The following is a 16,975-nucleotide window of genomic DNA, read 5'->3' as shown; positions in this document are numbered from 1 at the left end:
CTGCTTGCTCCTCCGTCGCCTGCCCCCCCCCCCTGGCCAAACCCACGGCCGACTCCTCCAGCCAGCCGCCGCGCCCATCTTCCGGGGCTATCGACCCGGAGACCGCCAGCTCATTCGGCAGCGCAGAGGCGCGATCAGAGCCCGTTATATCGCGGCCATCTGCCCGCATCGGCCCGGTTCTCCTCAACCGCATACCACCCAATCCGCTCGCGACTGGCAGATCCTGGTCCCAGTCCAAACTCACCTAGCGAGCAGCAGCCTTGGCGCAGCATTTATCTCAATAGCCATCATTCGTCTCTGAGGCGTGCCAGAACAACACTGCCAAGCTTGTCATAGACCGGTGCAGCATGGCGTCCGCCAACAGACGCCCATCGGCCATTTCCTCGCACACAAGCCCTTCGTTGGGCGGGGCATCCGCCGACATCTTCATCAAGCGGGCCCTCGAGCAAATTGGCGAGGCCAAAGAGTCTAGGAAGCTTGCACCTCTCAAGGATGCCATCAAGGAGGCAACAGGTTCGCTGCTCCCGCCGATCCATGTATCCACTCTCCCCGATGCACCCACGTCTCCAACGACGACGCATTGTTGTGAATACGTGCTCATCGGTCGGATGTAATTGGACACCACGTCAACCATCCGGCATGTCGCGTATTCACGCCCTGGCTGCCTCTAATCTTGTCGATTCGTCTTTCTGTTCGTGCGACCTTTCCAGCGGCCCTCGATGCACCTCCGCCTGTGGATCCGGCCGGAGGAAAAGCCTTCCTCAACACCATATTCACTCCCTTCCAGCTTGCATGTCAGAGCCGACAACCCAACCTCGTTTCGATTGCGATTGACTGTCTAGCAAAGCTGTTCTCGTACGACTTTTGGGGCAAGTTCGAGACTGCCTCGCCGGCCAAGGCATCGGCCGCGGGATATGAATCGGACGACTCATCGCTGAAGGTAGAGGGCACGCATTCACGAACAGCCACAGGCACCAAGAGCAGCCGGAACACAAGCGTGGACGAGGAACGAGAAAGTAGCTTTGACGAATCCAGCATAGTCAACACTGGTGTCGTCGTGCTTGTCGTCGACACCATCTGCGATTGCTTCTCGGCTGGCGACCAAACAGACGAGAAGGTTCAGCTCCAGATTGTGAAAGTAAGTGCCCTGGCTATGGATTGACAAAGCGCTCTGTCCACGCGGGGCGATGAATCGGCGAATGAGGGCGCTCCCCAGGCGTCGTTGTGCAGTCGCATTGGTAGTACCTTGCATTAATTCGTGTCTCGTTTACACAGGCCCTGCTTGCCGCGGTTTCGTCAGTCGATCCTGCTTCCTGCATCCACGGGGGCCTGCTTCTGAAGGCCATCCGAACAACATACAACATATTCTTGATTTCCAAGTCGTCCAGCACGCAGATCGTTGCACAGGCGACACTCACGCAGATGGTCCAGGCCGTCTTTAGCCGAGTGCCCAAGGAAGTCAAGCTGGCGCCACCCAGAATCCTGATCCAGCAGCCATCGACGTTGTCGGCAATTCGAGAAGATGAGGTCATGAACCAGTCTGGCCACGAAGTCAACCAGCCAAGTGGAATCAGCGACACAGCATCGCTCACTCGGGGTGCATCAAGCGTCGACAGTTTGTAAGCGATGGCTTCATGTGATATGTATCAGTCGCTGACTTGCTTCGGAGTGCCGCCCTGGATGGCTTGAATCTGGCCCTCGGGGTTGCTGTACCTCTCCTGGCATTTTGATCACAGGAGTGGGCGCTAGCTACTTTGCGCTGGATCGGGGCGCTTGCTCGCCATTTAACCTCTGGCACTGCACTGTGTCGTTTGGCACCAAATCCGCGTAGCTCAACTATCGAGGATAAAGACGCCGCGACGGCCGCAATCCACTCTCTCGGCAAAGGATCGTCCATTCGAACATCGCATGACATTCTTTCGAGCACCGGACGAGATAAAAATGCCGATCGCGACCCGACCGTCGATGAGTACATCAAGGATGCGTACCTGGTATTCCGGGCGCTCTCCAAGCTCAGCATGAAGCCCGTACCCACGCCTGAGGGGTAGGTGTCGCCATCCGCGACGGTAACGGGTGCTGCTTGGCAGATGCGTTCTTTTCTCATCCCGGCACGTGGTTGGGGCCTGTCCTCTCGATGATGCGTTGGCGTTCATAGCTTGAATTGGATCTGTGTGTTCGGCACGCACTGGCGACTTCGTGTCTGTCGACAGCGACCAGAGTACCTGGCGCGACTGCTGATCACCCGTGACATTCAATGGCTTTGGATCTAACAGTTTGTTCGACCGCATCGATCTGACACATCTGGTACAGTGCCACGGACCTCAAATCTCATGCGATGCGATCCAAGCTCCTGGCTCTTCATCTCGTGTCCACCATCCTGTCATCCCATCTCTATGTGTTTTTTACGCCATCGCCCGTGCTCTTCAACGTCAGCAAGTCCAACAGCACGTCGCTGCTTTTCATCCATGCCGTCAAGCAATATCTGTGCCTCGCGCTCACCAGAAACGCAGTCAACGTTGTGCCACAGGTCTTTGATGTTGCCATGGAGATCTTTGGCAAGGTCCTGGTGGGTCTCAGATCCGTTCTTAAGGTAAGAACCGATCATGGCACCTCCATCAGCGAGCTCGGCAGGCGCAATTATAGCGTGACACTCAGAGATCTGACCCATGCACCCAATACTGTCTCGATCTGGTCGCCCCTTTCCACTATGTCCACAACCGGCAGCAAGAGCTTTCGGTCATCGTCACAGAGATCGTGCTGCCAATCATCGAAGCCAAAAATACGATCACCTTCCACCAGCGTGTCTCGTTGCTCAAGAATCTGCAAGCCACGCTTTCCGACCCGGCCTCGGATGGCGGGCGCGTCCTCGTTGAGATCTATCTGAACTACGACTGTGATGTCGAAGCCGGAATGCGCGAGAATCTCTGGGAGAGGACCATCAACTCACTGTCGCGAGTCATGACGCTCCACTACTCAAGCGATGCTTCGGGTCCATCCCAAGCGGTTTCGCCCACCACCGGGGCGCCGTCCTTGAGCAGCAAGGGCCTCCCTCCTGCCATGACGACTGCTGGTATGGCCAGCCTTACCAAAGAGCAGGTCAAGGGCCTGTACTCAGCCACGGGCGACTACAATGAGCTCAAGCGGCGCGGATTGGAGCTGCTTGTGCGCGGGATTCTCAAATCCCTGGTCCGCTGGTGCGATGCCGTGCGGAATACCAAAGATGAGATCGCCAGCTCGCCAAAGGGGGTCCGCAAGAGCGAAGACTCGGCCGTTGACAACGACACCGGCAGTCTCGGCCTGGTGTCGGAGGAAGAAGGCAAAAAGTCTGCTCGCCGAGGCATCGAGGACGACCCGCATGCATTCGAGACCTACAAGCACCGCAAGCAAGTGCTGCTCGAGGGCATTCGTCGCTTCAACTTCAAGCCCAAAAAGGGCATGCAGTACCTGCTTGACTCGGGGTGTATTCCTTCGCGTACGCCCAAGGACATTGGCAACTTCCTGCTGCACACCGAGGGCCTGAACAAGACCATGATTGGCGAGTTCCTTGGTGAAGGGTGAGTGCCTATCCGCCTGCACGACATCGCCGTCGTCCAGGCTACTTTGTCGCATGCACGGTCGCCTTTCAATGCGCCACCGAGTCGTGGCCCATCAAGGTCTGCGCCGTAGTCTGTGTTCCAAAACGTCGTGGTCCTTTGAGCTGAGCCCGTTTTTCTACTGCCTCTGCAACAACGCATATCCACAGCGACGAAGAAAACATTGCCATCATGCATGCCTTTGTCGATGCTCTGGACTTTACCGGCCTCGGATTTGTCGATGCTCTGCGGGCGTTCCTGCAATGCTTCCGTCTGCCCGGCGAGGCCCAGAAGATTGACCGATTTATGCTCAAGTTTGCGGAGCGGTATCTCACTGGCAATCCTGGCAGCTTCAGCTCAGCAGGTCAGTCGGAGCAGAGCGATGTGCCAATCCGGCAATTTGGCAGGAGGGGAATGCCGTTGCCAATGAACAAGGGTGGCCGACGCTCTACTTGATGCGTAGTGTGATTCAGCTGTGTTCAGCGTGCGGCGTGACTGTATCGGCCGAATGTCCCAGAGGACTGTTGAGAGTGTTGCTTTACAATGTTGCATCGCAGTCTCGTCCGCGAGGCAGCTCTGCCTGTTACTGTTCCCGATGGGATATGTGCGGCCTTGAGTCAGAGTACGCAGCCGAACTTAATGGGCGGCCAACTAAACGATCGGATCATCCATCCACACGCGCCACTCCAGACACGCCGTATGTCCTTGCCTACTCCGTGATCATGCTCAATACGGACATGTACAACACCCAGGTCAAGCAAAAAATGACCAAGGGAGACTTTTTGAAAAACAACCGCGGCATCGATGAGGGCAAAGATCTTCCCCAGGCGTTCCTCGAAGGTGTCTTTGACGAAATCGCCAAGCAGGAGATTGTGCTGAAGGATGAAAAGCCGTCGGGCGGAGCGGCGGCTGCGGCCTCTCCCGAGGACCTTCAGCGGTACCGCAACAACAAGGAGGCAGCCCAGTTTGCTTTGGCGAGTGAATCGATGGTTCAAAAGACCGAGGCCTTATTCAACCAGATGCTCACCAACGGCACCGGCACGCTGGAAGGCAGCGAGATCGTCTCCGGCGCAACGTATATCACGGCCTCTCAGTACGAGCACGTCAAGGGCATGTTCCAGATCATCTGGACCGCGGTCCTCACGGGGCTCTCGGGTCCGCTGCAAGAGAGCGAGGATCTCGAAACGATCATGCTCGCGCTGGAGGGATTCAGGTACGCCATCAAGATCTCGTGCCTCTTTGATATGGAACTGGAGCGCAAGGCCTTCATCAGCACCCTCAGCAAGTTCAGTCTGCTGGCCAACTATAACGAGATAAAGCCCAAGAACCTCGAGGCCATCAAGTCCCTCATCGAGATTGGCAACACCGAGGGCAACCATCTTCGCGACAGCTGGAGAGAGGTTGTGCTGTGCGTCAGCCTCGTGGAGAAGTTGCAATCGAATCAAGCCGGCGCAGACGACCGGTAAGATAGTGCTCTGGAGCAAACATCCTGGCCCGCCCCCATAAGCGCAAAGTCGATGCATCAGAATGTTAGCAGATGCGCCGAGAGCTGAAACTGTACCATCGGCATACTTGCAACGTGGGGGGGGGTGCTCTGTAGATCTACCGGACAGGCTCGTCGGGAAGCTGCTCAAACACGCGGTGGTGCGCGAGGATTTATCGATGAAGCTGCAGCCGAGGCCTCGTCCCAAGGCATGACCATCATGGTCGACAAAATCTTCACAGCCAGCGTCAAGCTCTCTGGCGGCGCCATCGTCGAATTTGTGAGGGCGCTCTGTCAGGTCTCGTGGGAGGAGATCAGCGCCACTTCAGATAAGGAGCACCCGAGGATGTACTGCCTACAGCGACTGGTCGAGATCAGCTACTACAACATGAAGCGTATCCGTGTCGAGTGGAGCAATATCTGGGCCATCCTCGGCGAGCACTTCAACCAAGTCGGCTGCCACGCCAACTCAAATGTCGGTTTCTTTGCCCTGGACAAGCTGCGCCAGCTTTCGATGAAGTTCCTTGAGCTCGAGGAGTTGCCCAACTTCAAGTTCCAGAAAGACTTCCTGAAGCCATTTGACCATATCGTGGGCAACAACTCAGACCCAAGCATCAAAGACATGGTTCTGGCCTGCCTGCAGCAGATGGTGCAAGCCAAGGCAAAGAGCCTGAAGAGTGGTTGGAAAACGATGTTTTCAGCGTTTTCGCGCGCTGGAAAGGAGCCGCATGGTAAGAGTGTGTGTTTGCGATTGCCGGACTGAGTACGGAGCGTGGGGGGCGAATGGAGATGTGGGCGTGAATGGAGCTGTGGGTGTGAATGGCGATGTCTACAACGATCCCGGACTCTGCCTCCGGGATCCATGGCCAGTATGGTGATGGGATGACGTGTTACGAGGGTACCAATGCTCCGACTGGATCACTAACACAATACCCCGCATTCGATCAGACAAAATCGTCACCCTGGCCTTTGACATCATCAAGCACATATTCAAGAACCACTTTGAGAGCATCACGTCGTACGGCACGTTCCCTGATTTTGTTCAGTGCCTGGTCGAGTTTTGCAAGAACCGCAAGCTGGCCAAGACGAGTCTCCACTCAATCGAGTTGCTCCGCCAGTCGATTCCTCGAATCCAAGAGATCATCAAGCAGAGCGCGGATGTGCGGCGCCCGTCTACCGCCAAGCCCGGCGATGAGCCAAACACCAACACGCCGCTTGTTGCGCAAAAGCTCAGCAGCGCCGCGCTGCTGAGCGTCATGTCGGGCGTCCCGGCCAGCATTTCGGAAGACGATGTCAACTACAAATACTGGTTTCCGGTTCTCTTTGGAATGTACGAGGTCGTAATGACCTGCGACCTGGAGGTCCGGACGCGAGGTCTGACCTACCTCTTCGAGACCCTCAAGCAGAATGGCGCCCAGTTCCCCAAGGACTTTTGGGAGGTCATTGCCAAGGGCGTGCTCTTCCCTATCTTTGATGACCTGAAGCTGTCGCGCCAAGAACATACCAAGTTCGAGAACAAGGACGACATGTCGGTGTGGCTGTCGACGACCCTCATCCAGGCTCTGCGCAGCTTCATTGACCTGTACACTGTCTTCTTCGATAAGCTGGACTTTTTGATGGATGGGGTCCTGGAGCTCCTAACGATCTGTATGACACAAGGTACACCCGCACCTCTGGATTTTGAAGGCGCTGATAGTTTGTGGGCCATGGCTTGGTGCACCCGGCGACGGGCATGCGCCGTCGCCATGCCCGGCTTACGCTACGCCGCCTAACCTTCATATCCTTGCGCTGATGTGCAGAAAACGAAACCCTGGCACGAATCGGATCGACTTGTTTGCACCAACTCATCGAAAACAATGTCGAGAAGCTGACCGACGAGATCTGGGCCAAGATCTGCAACATGTTTGTGTACTTGTTTGACGTCACAACACCGCGCGCACTCTTCTTTGATGTCGGCGGCCCGCCCATCGAGCCCCCCAAAACCATCGAGCCGGTTTACAGCGGCGACGAAGGTGAGCACGCCCCTACAGTCGATGCACGCGGGACTTCGTCATCGAGCTAATTGCCAAGGCGATGGCCAGTGCTATACATTCTGCACTTGTGCCAAAGACCACTTCCTTTTTGGCTCATACGTTTGCTTCCTTGACTGACGCCTTCTGCGCCACCTACACGGTCGATCCTGCTCGTTTTGCCAGCACCAGTCCCCAGGAAGGCCGAGACTCCAACTACGCCAGCCTACCGACCTCCCCCTCAAAAAAAGGATTTCCAGCAAATCATCGTGAAATGCGTGCTCCATCTGCTGGTGATTCGGACGCTGCAAGAGGTCTTGGTGTCGTCCAACCCACCCGACGCCGTCTACAGATCGCTATCGTCGCTGAACCTGTTCACGCTTATGGACTGCCTCGAACGAAGCTATAGCTTTGCCCAGAACTTCAACAGCGACATGGACCTGCGCATGGCGCTCTACCGCATGGGGTTCATGAAGCAGCTGCCCAATCTGCTAAAACAAGAGACTACTTCCGTCGAGACCTACGTGGCCGTCTTGATCAAAATGTATCTCGACACAAATCCGGAACGCATCGCCACCCAGAGCGAGATCGAGAAGCGCCTGATTCCGTGAGTATTTGGCCGGCACGGCACCACTGCTTCCTCGGTGATGTATCTCTGGCGCCCGTCTGTGACCTCCTCCGAGACTCGGCTGCGTTGACCGATCCGTTGACCGATCCGCCGACTGATCCGCCGACTGATCCGCCGACTGATCCATTGGCCACTCCAACAGTCTCGCCTTTGGCATCATTTGCGACTACAACGCCCTTGATCCCGAAGCCAAGAAGCGCAACGTGCAGGCATGGCGGCCGGTGGTTGTGACGATCTTGAACGCCCTCATTGACTTCAACGACGAGCAATTCCAGAGGCACATGAAGGAGTTCTACCCAGAGATTGTGAATCTGCTGCTGCAAGAGGTCCCGACTGAGGTTCGGCTGGTGCTCCACTCGTTGCTGATGAGGGCCGGCCGAACCTTCAGGATCTTTACAGAGGACCAGCAGGGCCGAAAGGATTCTTTCCGTGGATCGCGGTCTGTTATCGACGACACGGATGTCGATCTGAACGAGAACATGAAGATCCAGACGCTAGGGTTCGAGAAAGGCGATAGCGACAACGTCCCGATCGAAGAAGCGACTGAATCGGATGATCTGCGAAACTTGCAGGGCGAACCCAGCGACGATGGCCCAAAGGACGAGCAGCAGACAACGGACCTTCCCTTTGAAGCCCAGCTCGAGCTCATTGAGAAGCGGGCCGGGCCTGACGCGACTACCGACACCACCGAAAGCTTGACTGGTGCCGACACCGTCTTGGAAACCGCCGAGACCCAGCTTGGCCTGACTCTCAAGAATGTCGAGACCGCAGCACTCGTTGACCTCTGATCGCCGGTCGCTGCTGCATGCATGGGATGCACTGGCAACAGCGATGGCTGCTGCTCAATCTGGGCGCTCCCACAATGAAACGGGGCACTTTGCTTTTGTTTGAATGGCAATACACATATCTACCATCCATCCTTGGAAGTGAGGCAGGGCCGTTTTATAGGCGATCCAATAAAAAACGGGACACCCAGGTTTTGACCATTCATCGAATATTTTGTTACCCAATGCTATCGCGCGCTGGCCATGACCATTCGCCACACATCCGACTTTCGCACCGCCGCATTGCGATGCTACGCCCTCATCCATAGCCTGCGTAAGGTCGCCTCCATATTCAGTGTATCCAAGAGCACCATCCATCGATGGCACCGAGGATGCAAGCTGGATGACCCATCCCGGGTCCCAGCTCGCAGATCCACTTTCTTTGAGCAGGCATGTCCAGTCATTCGCACCCTGATTGAACAGGACCCGTTCCAGACAGGTCCTGTGCTGCGATGCAAGCTCGAGTCCATCCTCCAGAGGAAAGTTTCACTCTCACTCTGCCACACTGCCATCCACCGAGCAGGTCTCTCACACAAGAGGGCAACACACCTCTACAAGTCCAAGCGACTGGATGAGCGAGTGGCACAGTTCAGGGACCAGGCCCGCTCCATCGACCCACGACGATTCGTTTTTGTCGATGAGACAGGGATCAGGAGATCCATTTTCTCTCTCTACGGATACTCACCGAAGGGTGCTCCGCTTCGCCAGCGCAATCACATGAAACACAAGTCTGTCTCGGCTGCATTTGCCATCAACCACTCTGGTGTGCTGCATCGCATGTATATCCCCACATCATTCAAGACACACTCGATGGTCGAGTTCTTTGAGCGAGCGAGCTTCCCAGACGACTCTGTGATTGTGATGGACAATGTCAGCATGCACAAGACAATGCCTGTCCTGGACTGCATCGAGCGCCGAGGATGGTCAGTGATCTTCACCCCACCTGCCTCGCCCGACTTCAATCCCATCGAGAACTTCTTTGGGATTGTGAAGCATCAGTACAGGAAGGCGGCAGCGCTGAATGCGTCCGAGGGGTTCAAGATCGGGATGGTAGCACTGTTCGAGTCCGCCGTTCGGAGGGTGCTTCCAGATGTCTTCCCACGGCTGATTGAGCGAGCGATGCGCTTCTGGGGTTGAGTTCCCTCCAATCAAGCCGCCATTTTCACGCTCAAATCCCTGGCTTGAACCTCTCGGCGATTTTTGAACAGGGTCACTTCCCAACCAGCCCGCAAAGACGGGCTCCTGCTCTCGGGTATAAATGCCACACCTTCGTCCTGCTGCTTTCTTCCCTCATCTCGCCTTGATCTGATCATCGCGCTATTGTACGATAAAGAGAAGTCTCTGCTCTGACCAGTACCACTGGCAGGCATCCAGCATCCTCTGCCCCCATGCCTCCGAAGCGCAAGGGTACCGGTGATGGCCAGCCTCGGCCACCCAGGCCCAAGAAAGCCAAGTCACAGTCGGAGCCTGTCTCTGGTTCGTATTCTGACCCCACGCATGCTTGTTCGTCTGTTGCTCCGTCGCTCACCACCACTGCTTCTGCAGATCCAATGGATGTCGATCCCACCGAGCCTGGTCCATCTACTTCCTCGAGTACCGGCAAGCGATGTCGCAAGTGCGATGGCACCGATCATCAGCGAAGCAACACCAACAGGTGTCCCAAATACCGGCCCCTCAAGAGTTCCGTCGTCCCACTCGTGGATGGAAGGTCATCCGCCCCTCAGTTCAGCTGCTTCAAGCAGACGATGGATGGCTGTTGTCTCAATCCCGCTCTCCGCGACAAGATCCAGGCCACCGTCGAGGCCATGACCCAGATCCAGTTCGAGGCATCCAGGCTGCTCAACCTGCACATCCTCCGGTGCATCGAGCAGGATCTTCCCGTCCCCGTCATCTCCAGGGCCACCCCTGCTTTCATCCGCCAATGCTTCACGATTGTCGAGGCCGATGCGCTCTCCCCGACCAGGGACAATGAGAAATACAACGAGCATCTGGTCGCTTCCTTTCGCGACTACCAGACCACTCGGCACGCAGACCTGCCTCCGGCCCCTCGTCTGCCTGATGGTGCTCACAGTCAGCTTCTCACTCTCGCTGTCAATGCCTATGCCACCAACCGCACCACCCACTTCGACCTGGCCTACTGGCGACTCCTTCGCCGCTTCTGTGCTGCTGTCTTCCCAGCCAACAAGCATAAGCACGAAGCCATCGAGGCCTGTCTCGAGCTCTTCGAGAAACCAGGGCAGACTCCACCCAAGGCCGATCTCGAGTTCCTCTATCCAGACTTTGGCCATATCCTGGACGAGTTTCGGTACAGCAACGACCGGGACCGCTTCCGGGCCCTCCATCGCCTCTCACACCATGTGGGGATCCTTGCCCGGGACAAGATGGTCGACGATGTCCACAAGTGGATCGACTGTGACATGCCCGCCCTCCGAGTCACCGAGCTGCAGCGCCAGGCCAAGCTGGACGAGCTCACTACCCAAGGCATTCCCTCCGACGACAAGAGGTTCACCACGGCCAAGTCTGAGCTCGGCACCACCAAGGCCAAGATCAACAAGCTGGCATCCAGGCTCAACTGGGCACTCAAGCAGCTCACTCTTGACACTCCTCCGGCCGTGTGCACGATGGTTCCTCTATGCACTGCAAGGGCCAAGTATGTCAAGATCGACACGGTCACTCTCTGGCAACTCCTTGACACCGAACATCGCCTTGGACTCACCAGGGACAAGCTCAAGGAAGAAGGTGAGGACGGTGTCAACAACCAGGATCGTCTCTGGCGCAGTTGCTTCAAGCTGCGTAGCTCCCTCTTCCAAGAACGGGACGTGGACAAGAAGCTGTTCAACTACGAGATCAGCACCGATGGCATTGGATGCACCATCGGTCTCGTCAAGTTTCTGCGTCGAACCGATCGCACCGAGACCTCCGAGCCTCCTCCGACTGCCGAGCAGCGTATCCAGGCCCACATCGGCGACCCAGACCCCGATCGCACCACTTGGATTGGCATCGATCCTGGAGTCGGCTCCATCTTCACGGCGGTCATCCAAGCACCGAGCCACCAAGACGAGGTGGTCTCGTTCTCCAATGGTCACTATCAGTAAATGTGTGGCCATACGTCCAATACTGAGTGGCACAACACCATGAAGTATCGACTCAGCATCGAGACCTAGATGTCGACCACCCCCTCGCCCAAGGTGTCGTCCTCGGAGGCCTTCAAGGTCCATCTCACCCATGTCCTGCGACCGGAGCTGCGAGTGCAGCTCGACTTCCACCTTGGCAAGAAGGCCCGTCACCATCGATTCACGGGCCACAGGAGGCGCCAAGTGGCCGTCGACAGGATGTGCAAGGCCGTCCTGAAGCACGCCCCGATACGGACCGATGTGGTGATCGCCTTTGGCAATGCGTCATGGCGTCAAGGCAAGGGCTATGCATCCAGCCCTCGGAGGCAGCGGTTTGCTCGGTACTTTGAGCAATTCGAGCACCACCGACGCCGTCCCAATCACCATCATGGAAGCGTCAAGGTGGCCTCGACGAACGAGTTCAACACCTCGCAAGTGTGCTCCAAGTGCCTGGAGCCAGTTCGGTTGGAAGGACTCGATGCGCCCAGTGTTGCGAATTCCCACTTTGTCAGGAGCTGCAAGAATCCCAGCTGCCGGACAGTGTGGAATCGCGACGTCAATGCGGCGCGCAACATGATCACAGTGTGCAGGTCGATTGTGGAGATCGGAGAGCGACCGGCGGTCTTCACTCGGAGGCTGCCAAAGTGATCTGTTTTATTTCTTGTGGCTTTGCTTGACGCAAGCACAGCACATACTACATGTTCATGGAAACGGCTGTGGTGTCCCGTTTTTTTCTGAATAAAGTGTATGCTTTCACATCTTACTGGTTGCGGGACTCGACTGGCATTGATACCGTGAAGTGAGAGTGTGGTACATTCGACCGACTGGATAGCTCTGCATAAAGTGTGGTTTCTCGACATCAACACAGTCCAGCCAAACGAGTCGCTCGGATGGTCCTTGCCTCACTTCGAAGGGTGGTAGATATGTGTATTGCCATTCAAATCAGTCCCAAAAGCAAATGCGAGACGCTCCGTTTGATTTAGTCCATTGCACTCTTCGTTGACTCGGTGCCTGCTTGCTTGTCCAACAGATCATATACTGTGTTGCCTCTCTTGGCGGTGCCTGCGACAGCAGCCGCCCCGAAGCCCTCTCCCTTCTTGGCTGAGGCTACACTGGGTCTCGCCTTGACCTCGGCATGGTTGACCAAAAACGTGAGCGCGGTGTCCTTGGATCCAAACTCGAGAAAGTACGTTGCCTTGTTGCGGCGCAGGCGGACTCTTCGTGCGAGGGCCTTCTCAGACCCTGGATCACTCGACTGATCGCATATTCCGCAGTCGCATGAAGAGAAGCGAAAGCTTGCTTGGATAGCGCCATCCGAATCGGGCTCTCTGAAGTCGATGACATCCAGTCCCGGAAACACCACGACCGTCGACGAAACCCAGGCACCACCAAACTTGATACCTTGAACCCCGCAGTCATAGGCGTAGGCGATCACGTTGGCCTTGGCCATCCCTTGGCTGGTAACCGAGGAAGCCTGGCTTGGTCGAGAGGTCGCTCGCTGGGTCTGGGATTCCCTGTCACTCCTTTCGTTCTTGAAAGTTGTGATCAGCCTTACGCCAAAGAGAGCCGCGGGGACCAGCGAAGAAATCACGATCGTCAGAGCCGAGACCATGATGCGTCCGATCATGAAGAGCGCCTGTGAGTCGGTGCTATTGGAGAGCACGTAAACGATCGGCAAGCACAGAAGAAGCGTCATCAGCACGATGTAGCTGCAGAAGGCGATGGACTTTGACTCTTGAAACCGCTGGTGAGCCTTCCGGGTCAGATAGGCGAGCACCACACATCCAACCAGGATCAAGCTGTTGATGGTGTAGAGGAGCGCCTCGGGGGCAACGATTGCGCCTGTCGACGGAACGCATACGAGTGCATAGAGGCTGCCTTGGACCTGGGTGACGGGTCTCTCCGCGACAATCCATATGATGCAGATGACGACTTGGATCATCACAATGATCATGGTGATCAAAATGAGCTTCCAGTCGGGAGTCTTGAAGACGCGCATGCGTCGGTTCTCGAATATCATGTATATTCTCACCGACTTCAAGAGAAGCATGCTGAAACAGACCCGGAGCCATTCGACAGAGATTCGTTACGGGGGCCGTGAATATACTTTGTCATAGCAAGCAGCCAGAACGACACAACAAACACCACATCTAAAGCAAGCCCAACTTTGATCGCCAAGACCGACCCCTCATCGCTGCGAATCAATGCACAAGGCACAGGAAACTCACCTGAACACGGACGAAAACGCAATGACCGGAAAGAATATACGGGATGAGCAAATCAAGGGGCTGGGCTCTGCTGAGTAGAAGACCGAACCAATCTGACCAATAACTGGAAGAAATGCGGAATCAGCGACGACAACTCTCTGCATGGCCGAGTCTATGGAACAAACCCGCCGTTGAGGAAACCTGTGAGACGGGCTGTTTCGGTCCGATGGGACGACTTACGTGACCCGAACATGATGACATAGCAGCATCGGGGCGATATGGGCTTGATGTTGGGGTTGTCCCTCCATATGACAAGCAGGACCAAAATGGCAACGTTGATCAACCCGGTGATTGCCACAAACGCCATGATGGCTATATTGCCCGAGTGCATTCCATTCACCAAGAGCATGAAGGCTGCCGATGGCTCCGAGCAGTCGGTCTTCATGTTGTTGTAATATCCAACGTCGCAGATGCACTGAGTCACGGAGGAGTCCTGGAATGGTCCGTCAAGAAGGCAGTATCCATTCTTGCACGAGTTGGCACTGACATATGCACCGGTGCTGTCAAAGTACGGATTACAGGGCGACACGGGATCATAGAGTGCCTTCCCGTTGTGCGTAACGAGCTTGAGGGCGTCGAAGGCAAACTGGCGAATCTTGGTGTCCTGGAGATGGGCAAAGTTCAGTCCGATGTAGGAGGGATTCGTGGTCGGAGCCGCAGTTGATCTGTTTGATGGAGACTGCAGTTGGAATTGGCATGGTCAGATGAGAGTCCGCCGCTGTATCTCGCAATCGAGACCAAAAGCACCAATGCGTTTTGCATGTGGCGAGGATGAAGATAGCATTCTCTTGTTCAAACGAGCCTTGCTTACGCTCTCTGTTCCCCCAAAGATCATCCAGAATATGAGTCGCAGAGTGGCACGCATCTGTGCCTCTGTTACGTTGTAGATTTGGGAGTCTTGGCGCAGGAAAACATAGGACGGTGCCATCAGCGGATATGCGTTTTGGGTGGTCGAGTCAATGTACGTCGACTGGAGCAAGCTGCCGATATCTGCCGAAAAGTGGCTGAGCGTGGACAGATTTACAGCGTTGAGGGACGAAAGCGATGCCTGGGGCAGTCGAGGATCATTGATGCGCATCGGGTCGTAAAGTCAGCGAGCAGCGAGGCACAGAGAAAAGCACTCCTGGCCCCTTGAGGAAGCCAAAGCCAGGCAAAACTGCTCTGCAAGCCCAATAGCAGCGATCAAGCCCAGGCGCTTGCTGTTGCTGTCTCCTCCCGTGCTCGCAAAGCTTTTGAACACGAATGTAGGCCCACACGGCCGAATTGTCTGCACTCATTCCATTCATTTATGCCAGCACTTTACCATGATTGTTTGCATCGAAGGCGTAACCACGTCTCCATTCTGATTGATGATGTTGGCAAACGCGTAGAGATTGCGGCTCGATGTCAATGAATGCAAGGTACTGTCGGCATCGGGAAAGTCAACATATCCGATCGTGTTCGGCGTGACCTGAATAGCATCGGATATCATTTGATTGGTGGACCCAAAGAAGGGTGTGCTTGCCACACCCCAGGAGGAGATCGGATAAATGTACGGTGGAGGAAGGTTGAGCGTGGGGTCGAATCGATTCAAGGCATACTGGAAGTTGGACGTGGTTCCGGAGCTTCCGCTCCGAACGATCGTCTGGAGCGGGGCACTGATGGCCGAGAGCCCCGGGTTGTTTTGCACGAGTCTGGAGTCGTTCCAGCTCGTGATCTTTCCAGAGAAAATATCGGCAATGTTCTGTCGGGTAAGGGTAAGGCTGCTGATGTTGAGGTGGTAGACAATTGCAATGGCGCTGAGGGACGGTGAGGTGAAACCGGCCGAGTTAGTGTTATGTTGTGAATGGGCTTTGTTGAAGATCTGTGCGGAGTCCATTCAAGGAGATAGCATCACGACTCATGCGACTCCCAAGAATATTTGTTGTGGAGGTGATTTGGAATATCCGCACTCGAGGCCGCGCAACTCGGCCACAGGGCAAGCACTGACCCAGCCAGGACATGTACCTGACGACAGAAGGGACGGGGATGAATTGCGCAGCGCGGCCCTGGGGGTCGGCGTAGGTCACATTGGAAGGGATCGTGTCGGATCCGGCCCAGGTCAGATTGGCGCCGCCCGAGGCAAGCGCGCTTCGGCCAGCACCCGAGCTTGTGCCCGTATAGCCATAGTTCCAGGCTGGATCGTAGACCGAATAGATCCCAGTGAGGGCCGTGTAGAGCGACTGGGGAAAGGTCGCCCCGACGCCGAAAACACTTGGCTGCTGTTGTCCCTGGGCCACTACATTACGACAGTGTCGACTCAGATTTAGACGGCATTTCGATGGCATATCTCGGGCCCACCCCGACACCAGTCAACCGAAAGGCGCGTGTCTGTGGTTGGCCATCAACGATGGTGTCCAAGGCGATGGGCACAATGCGCGATATTGAGACTCAACACCAATGCTACGACGCCAAAGAAGGAGGGGATTACCTATAGCGCCGAGGCAGAGCACGAGCAGGAAGCTCAAAGGCGTGTATGCCATCTGTCGGTACGGAAGCGATGGCAATGCTTGGACGCTGCTGCTCGATGGCCGTGGATGGTGAGATCGCTGTGGTATGTAGTCCTTGAAAGGAGGTGTCAATTCAAGGAACCTGTGATCAATCTGAGCAGGAAACAGCAAGCTGCAGCAACTCGGCACGCGATTTGAACGGAATGTTTCTTTGGGTGAACCGAGCGGGCAAAATATATACCCTGCCTCAGCCAGCTCGCCCAGCCGCAGAGAGACCCCCGTGGATCATTTGTTTCGGTCTCGGGGCGGGCTCAAGTCCCCACACACTTTCCGGTCTCCTAAGGAAGACTCTGGTCGGGAGGCTATCGGAGAGCATCGGAGTGGGAGCTCATCCAATCACTCAAGAAATGATGTCATTGGGATGGGACTGATTGTGACTGAGACACTGACATCCTGGGCCAGGTTGTCGCTGTGTTCTGGGCTTTGAATGCGCCCCATCCATGGCCAATCATGGCCAATCATGGCCAATCAGTGTGTCCAAGGAGGGTGGATGCAGAGCGACTCGTTCAATCCACGTATTGTGCAGAGTTGTCAAGATGGGCGAGTGCATG

The 16,975-nt window shown here is 55.9% G+C and overlaps 2 protein-coding genes across 2 annotated transcripts; one reads left to right on the top strand and one right to left on the bottom strand.

The window, feature by feature from the left end:
- The first annotated feature begins 18 nt into the window (after positions 1-18).
- BJ171DRAFT_18598 (uncharacterized protein) lies at positions 19-8,687 on the top strand. Its single transcript, XM_053106124.1, has 13 exons — positions 19-513; positions 711-1,138; positions 1,276-1,619; positions 1,832-2,044; positions 2,311-2,590; positions 2,725-3,554; positions 3,743-3,936; positions 4,263-5,034; positions 5,173-5,786; positions 6,004-6,714; positions 6,855-7,067; positions 7,257-7,671; positions 7,835-8,687. The coding sequence occupies exons 1-13, from the start codon at positions 348-350 to the stop codon at positions 8,478-8,480; spliced, it is 5,826 nt and encodes a 1,941-aa protein (XP_052968848.1). The 5' UTR covers positions 19-347; the 3' UTR covers positions 8,481-8,687.
- Positions 8,688-12,545: 3,858 nt separating this feature from the next.
- On the bottom strand, positions 12,546-16,221 carry BJ171DRAFT_566605 (uncharacterized protein). Its single transcript, XM_053113419.1, has 7 exons — positions 15,883-16,221; positions 15,200-15,674; positions 14,708-14,944; positions 14,384-14,500; positions 14,077-14,329; positions 13,858-13,960; positions 12,546-13,680 (listed from the first exon to the last, which is right to left on the bottom strand). The coding sequence occupies exons 1-7, from the start codon at positions 16,200-16,202 to the stop codon at positions 12,609-12,611; spliced, it is 2,577 nt and encodes an 858-aa protein (XP_052968847.1). The 5' UTR covers positions 16,203-16,221; the 3' UTR covers positions 12,546-12,608.
- Positions 16,222-16,975: the final 754 nt, after the last annotated feature.

Source organism: Polychytrium aggregatum, assembly GCF_025602895.1.
Source record: "Polychytrium aggregatum strain JEL109 chromosome Unknown BJ171scaffold_10, whole genome shotgun sequence".
Lineage (NCBI taxonomy): Eukaryota > Fungi > Chytridiomycota > Chytridiomycetes > Polychytriales > Polychytrium > Polychytrium aggregatum.
Note: the sequence above shows the minus strand (reverse complement) of the source record. Positions and strands in the feature narration are given on the sequence as shown.

Coding starts and splice junctions, on each gene's coding strand:
- BJ171DRAFT_18598 (XM_053106124.1), top strand. CDS start 348: ATGGCGTCCGCCAACAGACGCCCATCGGCCATTTCCTCGCACACAAGC. Junction 2,045..2,310: donor CCCGTACCCACGCCTGAGGG/GTAGGTGTCGCC, acceptor CATCTGGTACAG/TGCCACGGACCTCAAATCTC. Junction 6,715..6,854: donor AACGATCTGTATGACACAAG/GTACACCCGCAC, acceptor GCTGATGTGCAG/AAAACGAAACCCTGGCACGA.
- BJ171DRAFT_566605 (XM_053113419.1), bottom strand. CDS start 16,202: ATGCCATCGAAATGCCGTCTAAATCTGAGTCGACACTGTCGTAATGTA. Junction 15,675..15,882: donor CCCGTCCCTTCTGTCGTCAG/GTACATGTCCTG, acceptor ACCGTCCCTCAG/CGCCATTGCAATTGTCTACC. Junction 14,945..15,199: donor CTTCGATGCAAACAATCATG/GTAAAGTGCTGG, acceptor CGACTGCCCCAG/GCATCGCTTTCGTCCCTCAA.